This window comes from Myxocyprinus asiaticus, chromosome 40 (assembly GCF_019703515.2).
Source record: "Myxocyprinus asiaticus isolate MX2 ecotype Aquarium Trade chromosome 40, UBuf_Myxa_2, whole genome shotgun sequence".
Lineage (NCBI taxonomy): Eukaryota > Metazoa > Chordata > Actinopteri > Cypriniformes > Catostomidae > Myxocyprinus > Myxocyprinus asiaticus.
The window spans coordinates 38,178,801-38,191,300 of NC_059383.1; the positions used below are offsets into that span (position 1 = coordinate 38,178,801).

General features: G+C 38.9%; 1 protein-coding gene across 3 annotated transcripts in view; it reads right to left on the reverse strand.

Moving 5' to 3' along the window:
• Positions 1-12,500, reverse strand: part of LOC127430830 (CBP80/20-dependent translation initiation factor-like) — a 92,623-nt gene that overhangs the window by 54,211 nt on the left and 25,912 nt on the right. For all 3 annotated transcript variants that reach the window (XM_051680939.1, XM_051680938.1, XM_051680937.1), the window contains exons 2-7: positions 11,449-11,662; positions 8,629-8,700; positions 5,499-5,621; positions 5,311-5,381; positions 3,961-4,065; positions 2,791-2,869 (exon numbers count right to left, since the gene is read on the reverse strand). In XM_051680939.1, coding sequence (XP_051536899.1) covers positions 2,791-2,869; positions 3,961-4,065; positions 5,311-5,381; positions 5,499-5,621; positions 8,629-8,700; positions 11,449-11,628 — 630 coding nt within the window. In that variant the 5' untranslated portion in view covers positions 11,629-11,662. The remainder of the gene's footprint in view (positions 1-2,790; positions 2,870-3,960; positions 4,066-5,310; positions 5,382-5,498; positions 5,622-8,628; positions 8,701-11,448; positions 11,663-12,500) is intronic.

A 12,500-nucleotide genomic window follows, 5' to 3' on the forward strand; every position in this document is an offset into this window, starting at 1 on the left:
GCGTCTTACCTGGGCTAAGGAGAAGAAGAACTGGACTGTTGCCCAGTGGTCCAAAGTCCTCTTTTCAGATGAGAGCAAGTTTTGTATTTCATTTGGAAACCAAGGTCCTAGAGTCTGGAGGAAGGGTGGAGAAGCTCATAGCCCAAGTTGCTTGAAGTCCAGTGTTAAGTTTCCACAGTCTGTGATGATTTGGGGTGCAGTGTCATCTGCTGGTGTTGGTCCATTGTGTTTTTTGAAAACCAAAGTCACTGCACCCGTTTACCAAGACATTTTGGAGCACTTCATGCTTCCTTCTGCTGACCAGCTTTTTAAAGATGCTGATTTCATTTTCCAGCAGGATTTGGCACCTGCCCACACTGCCAAAAGCACCAAAAGTTGGTTAAATGACCATGGTGTTGGTGTGCTTGACTGGCCAGCAAACTCACCAGACCTGAACCCCATAGAGAATCTATGGGGTATTGTCAAGAGGAAAATGAGAAACAAGAGACCAAAAAATGCAGATGAGCTGAAGGCCACTGTCAAAGAAACCTGGGCTTCCATACCACCTCAGCAGTGCCACAAACTGATCACCTCCATGCCACGCCGAATTGAGGCAGTAATTAAAGCAAAAGGAGCCCCTACCAAGTATTGAGTACATATACAGTAAATGAACATACTTTCCAGAAGGCCAACATTTCACTAAAAATGTTTTTTTTATTGGTCTTATGATGTATTCTAATTTGTTGAGATAGTGAATTGGTGGGTTTTTGTTAAATGTGAGCCAAAATCATCACAATTAAAAGAACCAAAGACTTAAACTACTTCAGTCTGTGTGCATTGAATTTATTTAATACACGAGTTTCACAATTTGAGTTGAATTACTGAAATAAATGAACTTTTCCACGACATTCTAATTTATTGAGATGCACCTGTACATACACACATACATACATACACACATACATGCATACATACATACATATACATACAGAGTATCCTGTACAGTATGCTTTAGTACAATAAGAATATATTAAATATATTTAATTTTGCCAACATGTCGTCTTTATAATATCAGTCTCTATTTTATTCACACAATAAAAGTTGATCTTTAAACATAAAAATATAAAGCTGCATTTTAAGTTTAGGAAGGGTGTCCCTCGTGAGGGGATCATCATATTTGAAGGTCCTTAGCATCCAAAAGTTTGGAAACCCCTGATCTAGCTCCCTCAATGAGGACATACCATAGACATCTATAGTTCTTCTATAAAGCAATTTATAATCACTACACACCTATACTAACTCAAACCCTAAAATCTTAAAGCAGTTTTTGTTTTTTAAAACCCCAAATGAGGACTTCCTAGAATGCCCCCAAAGGAAGGTTGCATCATATTTAGCTCACTTCTGAAGACAAATTTGCCTTCAAATTAAATCGAAGTTAACTAAACCACACTCACATACACACACACACACACACACACCTTTGTAAAGGCGGAAACAGACAGTCTGACTCTGGCCTTATTGGAAACTGAGCTAATTTTGTGAGTGGGAAAAGAGTGAACGTGATAAAATAGGAGTACACACAGACACACACACACACACACACACAGTGTATCATTTCCTTAAGCTCTGTATTAGAGACAATAAAAGTCTACATGCTCAGAAACATCCGTTCACACACACACACACACACTCAACCATGCTGGCCATCAGTGACTAATGCACATATGTCCAGACACTAACGCATGGATTGTGCCCACACATGACCTTTTACTGCCACACTACCAACATCATGATGGGTGGAGAGACACACTCATGGACAGACAGATTTGAGAGAGAGAGAGAGAGAGAGAGTCTTCATTGTGAGACAGTTTAATGTGATGACATCAAGGAACCACTAGATGGCACAACTACACTAATTCACAATACCTGCTGCTTCTGACCAATTCACGTCCTTCTACTATGCATTAAAAGTATGTACTTCACTGCTTTAAGTATGTAGTAAGACAATTTTGGAACATACGACCATCATAACATTACACCTTCTTGATACCACAGACCCTTCTGTCATGTACTGTTTTCGATTGCATGAAAAGGCTAATGCATTAACTTGAAATTAATTATCAATTGGCTTTTGTGATCATTCATTTCAAAACTGCTGTTTGAGCTTCAGCCTCAAATTCCTCAACTTGTGAAGAAATTATTTATTTATTTATGTATTTATTTTTTGGACAACTAAAACAACAAAAGGGAACTGTCACAAACTCTTCTAATCTGTCATAGTATCTAAGACTTAGGTTTGGCCAACCTATCTAACATACCTATACTGAAATAATACTACACTTTTACACTTACACCGTGATTTTGAACTGCATTTAAGACACATAGAAAATCAAATTCAATTTTACTCTGAAGACCAGCACAATTTTATAATATGTGAAAGCTTAAAAGTAAACACTGCATTCTAGTGAATCAAATAACATCTAACTCATCTGTCCTTTATCTGTCCAACCCTGCTGAACACAGCACACTGTCATACCTTCAACTGGCCGCTAGATGGCAGCATTGGTCAGAAATAAAACTATTTACATAGTCTCACCACCAGGGGGCGCTATTGTACATACTCAAATGGTGAGTGGAGCACAATAACAAGTATACAAACCATAGCTAGCATGCAAATGTTTCCTGAGATCTAAAACAAAAGTGTTTTGAGTTTAAATAAGTGAAATGTTCATAATTAAATCACTTGATCAGACACCTGATATCAGACAGACAGGTGTCTGATTATTATGAGGGTTTGAGTGAATTTCTTACCAGCAGGCTGGGCAGGAATTTTTCCATGTTGTCCAGATCAATACCATCATCAGCATCATCAAATTTGCCCTTTATCATCCTGTGAACACATATATAACATGACTAGATATCTAGACAGACAAAGTCTCTGCAGAGAGCGTCAATCTACTGTATAAATCATCATTTTGCTAAATAAAGCAATACTTAACAAGAAACTTTGTGTCCGAATAATTTACCACAGTTAAGGGTGTTGTTAGGCATAAATCAAAGCCTTAACTATGATAAATTGTAGTAATACACAACCTCGAGAAGCTTATTGCTTTTATAAAATAAAAAAACAGTAACAACATGATAAAAGACTCAAATGTTCAACTAATGATTACATTTATTAATAATCATCACAATAAACAAAATGAACATGCAATACAGTTCATTATCCTAACTGTAGGCTGTTTAAAGTTGCTGTAATGGTTAAATATTATTCTATGATTGAATGATTGGCACATACATTGCACGACTTCGAAAGTTGCTCATCCAATTACAATTAAGAGCCAAAACTCGCTATCTATCTCATATTTTGTTCTAGACAAATTATTTTGGTGATATTTTTAGGATTATAGGAGTACATACTAAATAAAGAAACTAGGGCCTAAAATTTTAATTGACTCAATGTCATAACTCCACCACTAGAGATCAGTATGGAGCACAGCGCCACATAAACACACTGCCACACCCAACACAGACTACACAACAAAACTGAGATACACCCCCCATTTTTCACTCACTCACTCACTAACACACACTCACACACACGCTCGCTTGCTTGCTCACTCACACACGCTCACTCTCACACACGCTCACATTCACTCACACAGAACACTCTGATTTCATTCTGCGAGCAGCTTTTACCTCCAGACGTTTACTAAACGATTACAAAAAGGCAACTTTTAAGAATACACAGATTATTATTTTTTTTTTTTTTTTTTTTTAAATGCACCTGTAGGACACACTGCAAGCATGTTTTGCCTCAGTGAAATGAATATAAAACGAATAATCTTGTGAGGTTTGCATGCATTAAAATGACTGAGAGAGACAATGGACATGAATCAGACTGTATCCGTCTCTCTCTTGATGCTGTACAACTGTCGTCTGATCTGGGTTGAGTGTTATTAAGGGTAATATCTCTCTCACCCCTCTCGGTCGATGTGCGGGAGGTGTTTCGGGGTCCCTCGATAGGCCCTCCTGTGAAACTGAGAGAAATCCAGTTTCTCCGGCTGCATGTCCCACGTAGCACCACTGTGAACACACACAAACACACAAAACTTTTTAATACATAAGTCAGGTTATTTATACTTAGACAGCCACTAAAGACCCTTTCGTTTATGTACACTGCAACTCATGACCTGACTTTAATAAGGTTCAATTCTGGTGTTTTGGTTGAAATTGTACAAAAAACAAAAACAAAATCATACATGCCAGAAAATGAACGTTGATTGACCATGACATAATTAAAGATGGCTGATGACATTCATTTATATGCACATGGCACAGCTGTAGGTGTGGGTGAGAAAGAGATCAAAATTTAAGTCCTTTTTTTTTTTTTTTACTATAAATCCTCCTCCCTGCCTCAACACGTGGCGATACGCACAAATGCGAATTGCCAAAAACAGAAGAAGAATGTGAAAGTGAAAGTGGAGATTTATGGTAAAAAAGGACTTAAATATTGATCTGTTTCTCATCCACACTTATCATATCACTTCAGAAGACATGGATTAAACCACTGGAGTTTTATGGATTACTTTTCTGCTGCCTTTGTGCACTTTTTGGAGCTTCAACATTTTGGTCACCATTCACTTGTATTGTATGGACCTACAGAGCTGAGATATTCTTCTAAAAATCTTCTTTTGTGTTCTGCAGAAGAAAAAGTCATACACATCTAGGATGGCATGAGGATGAGTAAATGATGAGAGAATTTGCATTTTTGGGTGAACTATCTTTTACACCAGGTGTAAAAGGGGTCAGAAGAAGCTTACATCTGATATACACGTCCCTCTGGGTACGTTCAGAAAGGCATATTAGAATTAATTTTTTTGAAAGAAAGTAGTATACACTATGTTTACGGTGTGCAGTGGCCTTCTATTTTTTTTTGCAGTGTGCACAGCATACAGTACATAAAGCAGAAATGGTAAATGTAGTGTGGTAACATGCCCAAAACTAACGTGCCCGCCCACTGCACCACAAATCAACTTTGTTTGTTTGTTTGTGATTGTAAAACTCTTAATATGATGAAATTCGAGACAGGTCTCTATGGAGATGCTAATCAGCTCAAAACATTCCTCAGATCCACTGAATAATCCGAGACAGATTTCCAGAGCTTGTTTTGAAAGGTGACACGGAGCTCTAAACAGATTACAGAGTTTAAAGTTTGCAATCGGTGCTCAAAAATCAAACAGGAATCTCTAGAATTAAAGCACGTCAGCCACGTTCACACAGTCATATTTACTAACTGATGTGATTCTATTATAGCACTATACGTCTCACCTGTGGCAGTCCAAGTTCGCAGCCCAAATGTCCGTCCCCAGGATGTCGAAAGAACCGTCTCTGTTTCCATTCTAAACGCACAATCAAAACAACGTCGCATCAATCAAACGCATAATGAATGGTGAAAAAAGGTTCTGACTGAATCAATATTTTTTATATCCACAGAAATCTTGAAGAGTTGTTCTCACTTTAGCTGGAGCTCTGAACTGGTTGGTACATCCTCTGCTGCCTGATGTGGAACCAGAACCGGGTCGAGAACCGGAACTGGGTCTGGAACCTGTGCTGCCATTACTGCTGTGCTCCCACTCGTCCTGAAATAGAGAGAGAGAGAGAGAGATTTGATTGAAACTACATAAAATACAATGATATATACTGTTTAACACTGGTGCATTTTTAATACTAATACACATGCAGTGGACTAATTGCATAAAATTGGTCTCATTTTACACAACCCCCAAATTTAGTTTAATATTTTCTCTTTTCAATTTTCAAATGCTTAAAAGCCTATCTAGGGACCTGAGATGCAATTGGCATGTGCTATAATCACTATGTTCAATGCATCCTTTTAAGGCTATTTTATTAATTTTTTTATTTTTTGCCGAAACCATGTTTTTGTACTGTACCTATGAAATAAATAAATAAATAAATATCCAGCAATGTTTAAGAATTTTCCACATTTTCCTTGCGTGCTTCAAAAGATGCAAGGATATCTGACCATCTAAGCAAAGAAATATACACAAAACAAAAAAATTGCACAGAATTGTAAACTTTTCTTCTTAAAGGTGCTGTAAGCGATTTTTTTCATGGAAAAGCGTGCAAAAAATGTTCCTACAAATCTTAAAGGTATATTTTTTTTTTTGGATATTTCCCCTTTTTCTCACAATTTGGAATGCCCAATTCCCAATGTGCTGTAAGTCCTCGTGGTCGCATAGTGATTCGCCTCAGTCCGGGTGGTGGAGGATGAATCCCAGTTGCCTCCGCGTCTGAGACCGTCAACCCGCGCATCTTATCACGTGGCTTGTTGAGCGCGTTGCCACGGAGACATAGCGCGTGTGAAGGCTTCACGCCCTCCACCGCGGCAACCACGCTAAATTAACCAAGCGCCCCACGAGGAGGTTACCCCATGTGACTCTACCCTCCCTAGCAACCAGGCCAATTTGGTTGCTTAGGAGACCTGGCTGGAGTCACTCAGCACGCCCTGGGATTCGAACTAGCGAACTAGCGAACTCCAGGGGTGGTAGCCAGCGTATTTTACCACTGAGCTACCCAGGCCCCCTCCCTTAAAGATATTAATGAAATAGTTGTCCTGAGATATCACACCGGTCGGTCTCTGTGACAGCTGTTAACTTTGTAAACAGCAAACAGTGTCCATTGACATTGACGCTTTCCACCTGTCAATCATTTTACTCGTTCTCATAGTGCTGTATCTGAAGCGGATCATTGAGGCTGTGATTCATAATGTTTGTCAGTTGAGGGCGCTGTTGTGCCACTGTTGAATTTGACAGCAACAGAAACAAACAATGCGGCTCTTTTGCTCGGTTTTGGTCTCAAAATTATCTTTGGAGGGCGGGGTTTGGAATGAAGGGGCGTGGCTAATTCAACGGCTCAGTCACATGAAAGCTTCAGAACGCTAAAATCGCTTACAGCACCTTTAATATGACGTCAACACATTTCTTTGTTTTCAATATTTAAAAATCATATTGGGATATTCTGTGTCGACTCAAACGAGGTCCCTGGCTCAATTTTATTTTTGATAATTTTTTACTGGTTAAATAAATAAATGATGATGAAAGTCAAAACACGAAATGCCATGGATCAATATTAACTGAGAAATCCATTATTTAGCAGAGGGGGGTCAAAATGACAATTTTCGCCTATGATATAGGAGCAAAACAAATTACCTTAAAAAGGTGGCAGCGTTATGATAGGTAGGTCTATTAATAATAACCTATAACTTTATTTTTATAGCACCTGTATTGCAATTTAGCACAAAGTGCTTCACAAAACATAAAATCAAAACACACACCATTGGTTGTTGATTGGATTGTGAAAATATGGGCGTTGCATAGCGAAACAGAGGCAGATTTGAATGTGAGTTTGCAGAGGACACACCCCTACCACCGTGCTGCTCGAGTCAGAGCCGGTTATCAGTGAAATTGAACACATTTATGACCAAACCGACAACATAAACGCACAAGCACATCGCAGTCTTTGCTTACGAAGAGGCTGTAGCCGTTGAAAAACAAGTGAGTAAAAGATAACCGTATTTTAACGTTTTGAATCACAATAAACTAAATATAAAGGAAAACACTTACTCGTGCTGTGCATCACAAGATAACTGCATTCAAAAATATAAATAACCTCCAGAGGCATCTGAAGCGATATATTCATTAGTGACCACTTCAACTTCAGGCGTGAAATGTCTCGAACACAACCGCAAAATCACCGTTATTCCTAATCATTCGAAATGTACTTTCAAGCCATCTGACCCGTAACCAAGGAAGTTAGGAATGATAGTTTTGAAGGAAAACAGATGAAAAACACACCATGCCATCTTCACAAACATGTGATTGACGCTTCGTTCAACTCTACACAAGGTTGTGGTATTTATAAGAAAGGGGCGGGGTTTAAACAGACTAAATGATTGGAGACGTCCTGCATACATCACAGAGAGAAGTCTGTCGTTTCACCGGAAGATCGAGTTATTACATTTTGATTAAAGATTACGAGGACATAAAAAAAATAAAAGCATATGCATGGATGAATCGTTCACAATAAGATCAATAACATGCATTTAGAAAATAGATAGGGTGAGTTTTCATTTCATGCCGAATTTAACTATCAACTCTTAAAATCAACAGTATAATGAATTGGTAGCCAATGCAATGAAGCTAAAACTGGAGTAATATGATTAGAAGACCTAGTTCGAGACAAAAGTCTAGCTGCGGCACTTTGCACTGACTGTAGCTGTGCTAAAGTGCGTCGATTACTAAAATCAGTTGACTTCAGCACCGCTTGTTGCATTATATGCCAACCAAACAAAACCTTTCATTGTGTTTTTTCAAGGTTTGATAGCGTACTCTAGAAGCATTAACAATATCTTAATATGCTTTTAGATTCAGAGTAATACACTGCTGTATTCTTCATCAATTTGCCCATTTACTAATTTATGTATAAATGTAAACAAAACTCTTGAATGAAGCATTTCTATTCTAGGACTGGCAAACAACATTTGCTGATTCATTGGTAGTTCTTTGAAGAGCTAGATATTTTCAGGCATTTGTAAAGCTTTTTATGATTTGTCAGAATTGGACTCACTGGTTTGGACGAGCCTCTTCCCCGAGAGGACGTCCAGCTCCCATCAATCTTCTCACAGCAGTCTTCTGTCCACTGAGAGGGAGAAAGAAAGAGATACTGCTTATGTAAATATAATAATAATAATGCTACATTCATAAAGGGAGGGAGATTTCATTCTGTTTAGGGCTGAAATGTTTAGTCGAAGTTATCAACAACGTCAACAATGAAAAGATTGTCAATAAAAGTTTTAGTTGTGTCATTAATGTCATTTAACGTAACACGAGATTACATGAAACTCTAATGATGGCATGCGAGAGGTGCACTGCAGCTTGCGCCTGATTGAGGAGAGAAAGAACACAGTTCACAGTCCAGATGCACTCAAAACTTTCCAAACACCTTCAGGTGATGTAGATCGCAAAGTGAGTGGAATTATACAAAATACAAAATAAGTAAATACAGAAGCACTCCCGTTGTGAAATAAAGCAGAGCTGGAGCTGCTGTTCCTCTTAAGCAAAACTTGCACGTCGAGCGTCTTTAAAGGAAAAACCATGGCATTATCTTTAATGCATCCTTCATTAAAGTTCAAATAATATGGTGGGGCCTGGGAAGCTCAGCGAGTACTGACGCCAACTACCACCCCAGGAGTCGCGAGTTTGAATCCAGGGCGTGCTGAGTGACTCCAGCCAGGTCTCCTAAGCAACCAAATTGGCCCGGTTGCTAGGGATGGTAGAGTCACATGGGGTAACCTCCTCGTGGTCGCTATAATGTGGTTCTCGCTCTCGGTGGGGCGTGTGGTGAGTTGTGCATGGATGCTGCGGAGAATAGCGTGAAGCCTCCACACGTGCTGTCTCCGCGGTAACACGCTCAACAAGCCACGTGATAAGATGCGCGGATTGACGGTCTCAGACGCGGAGGCAACTGAGATTCGTCCTCCGCCCCGGATTGAGGCGAGTCACTACGCCACCACGAGGACTTAGAGCGCATTGGGAATTGGGCATTCCAAATTGGGGAGAAAAGGGGAGAAAATCCCACCCCCAAAAAATGACCTCGGAAGCAGGTCATGTAAATATGTACAAACACCGAAACTGCCATTTCTCTGTGTGGTCAGCACCTCTTCTGTGAGTCACGTGAAGTGACCCAATCTAAGGGGGGTAGAGATTGAAACTGCACCCGGCTGATAAACACTCTGGCGTGGGGATGCTCGTCCCTTGCATGTGGGCTTGCAGCAGCTAGATTATAACGTGATGGCTTGCGACATAGTGGTGTTTCTTATCGTAAAGAAAATCGGTAATACGCAGCTTAATTAAGAAGAGATAGTTTTTTTTTTTTAGTTAAAGATGGATCAAAGTGAACAAATAATAACAATAAACAAATATATAGTCACTGCAACAAAATACGTTTTTGATTTGGCTCGTTTTCCAATATAAATTTCTAAAACTCTTTTAAAACAATGCACATTTGCTTTAGAAGCTATACAGCAAAAGAACAATTTGTTATCTGAGAATGTTGAATTTAATATTAAAAATTCAAATATTTTAAAATATCTAAAAATCCTTGTATACTTTGTCTTTACTGCACTGGCAGAAATATGAACAAGTGAAAAAACACACTTATATACAAAATACACATATTCAAGAGACATCCTCTGAAAGCAATTCTTAACATCTTATATGCTTCTCAAGTAAATGTATCTTGTTTTAAGGATTTTTAGACCATTTTAAATGGAAAACAAGACAAAAACACTTTTTCTTTTTGCAGTGATTTTTTTTTTTACTGAATTAAACTTAATAAAAAGTATTTTTTTCCCCCTATAATTCAGTGAATGTCATTTAGAGGTATTTTTAAAAGATTATTTTGTCCTCTTTATTGTTAGTAAGCACATTTAATACAACCTTTTAAGTCAGGGCACAAGCTGAATAATCGGTTAAGAGCTAATGATTAATCATTGCAATAATCGCTCAAATAGTCGAATAATCGTTCAAATAATCGTTAGATTAATCGATTATCAAAATAATCGTTAGTTGCAGACCTAATTCTGATTGCCTCTCACCTCTCATTATTAAAAGCAATGAATTACACCACTGAAATATGATTAACTGATCCCCAACACTAAAAGCTGCTGTTTGTTGGGGGCCTGGGTAGCTCAGTGGTAAAAGACGCTGGCTACCACCCCTGGAGTTCGCTAGCTCGAATCCCAGGGCGTGCTGAGTGACTCCAGCCAGGTCTCCTAAGCAACCAAATTGGCCCGGTTGCTAGGGAGGGTACAGTCACATGGGGTAACCTCCTCGTGGTCACTATAATGTGGTTCGTTCTCGGTGGGGCGTGTGTTGAGTTGAGCGTGGATGCCGTGGTGGATGGCGTGAAGCCATCTCCGTGGCAACGCGCTCAACAAGCCACATGATAAGATGCGCGGGTTGATGGTCTCAGATGCGGAGGCAACTGGGATTCGTCCTCCACCACCCGGACTGAGGCAATGCGACCACGAGGACTTAAAAGCACACTGGGAATTGGGCATTCCAAATTGGGAGAAAAAAACCCAAAAAGCTGCTATGTGTAATTTCTGCAAAACTAGCAGCACTGTGAAAGATTTATTCACCCCTTATGTTTTGTTCCCTGGTTAGACATCACATGTTAGAGCTTTCCGAAAAGTAATAGTACACCTCTCCTCCATGAGTCGCATGATTCAAAGGATCAATTTTCATTATTTTTTAAAGATCCTTATCCCAAAGTCAGAGCAATACTAACGGTGGCACCTTACTAAAGCTAGCAACACTAATGACTGTTTTCCAATGTTCCCCAAACACCTCTTCAGTTTGCCATTGGTCGAACAGTCTGTCTCACCCGTGAGGTGTGGGACGGTGTTTTGTCCACATCCTGGCCAGTTTCGTTTTTGTCACTCAGTAACCCCTGCACCTGATACTCCAGCACGTAACTGTCGATGAATCGCTCCAACTCCTCGATCTCCTGCGAGCGCGTGCTTCCCGCCTCTGACGACGCTGATGCCACCGATGAGCTCTCCATGGCGACCAGCCCAGAATGGAGGGAGGGAGGGGAGCTGTGGGCGGAGCAAAGACAATAAGGAAGTTGTTAAAGCCATAAACTCTTCCGTTTCCAAAAATTATACGTATCTGCATCTTAAATAAGGCTGAGCGATATGTAAGTCAAGTCAAAATGTATTTCTAGATCAGAATACTCATGAAAAATAATATACAAATTTTATAAAAATGTCATGAAATTTTTAACTATCTGTAACATACATTGTTACATTTGTTAATGTTCTTAATGAAGGTTACTAAAACTATGCAGCACAGGATAACAATATTTATGATATATAAATATTGACTGCTCAACTGTTATTTCTAGTAAAAAAAGGACTTAAATATTGAACCGTTTCTCACCCACACCTATCATATCGTTTCTGAAGACATGGATTAAACCACTGGAGTCTTATGGATTAATTTTATGCTACCATTATGTGTTTTTTTTTAGCTTAAAAGTTCTGGTCACCATTCACTTGCATTGTATGGACCTACAGAGCTGAAATGTTCTTCTAAAAATATTAATTTGTGTTCTGCAGAAGAAAGAAAGTCATACACATCTGGGATGGCATGAGGGTGAGTAAATGATGAGAGAATTTTCATTTTAGGGTGAACTGTCCCTTTAAATATTCACAAGCTCTCAATTCGATTCAATTTCAATAAGTTTCCCATTCATATGGGTATATTTAATTAATAAATGTCCATTTTGCTTATATATGAAAGACATTCTCTCACAGCTAATGTGGTTTATTATACAGGGAACTTTCTATTCTAACTTGCTATATTATGAAAAAATATATTTTACAAATTGTTTTTAATCGATGGTATATCACTCTGATCACATTTTATTTTACA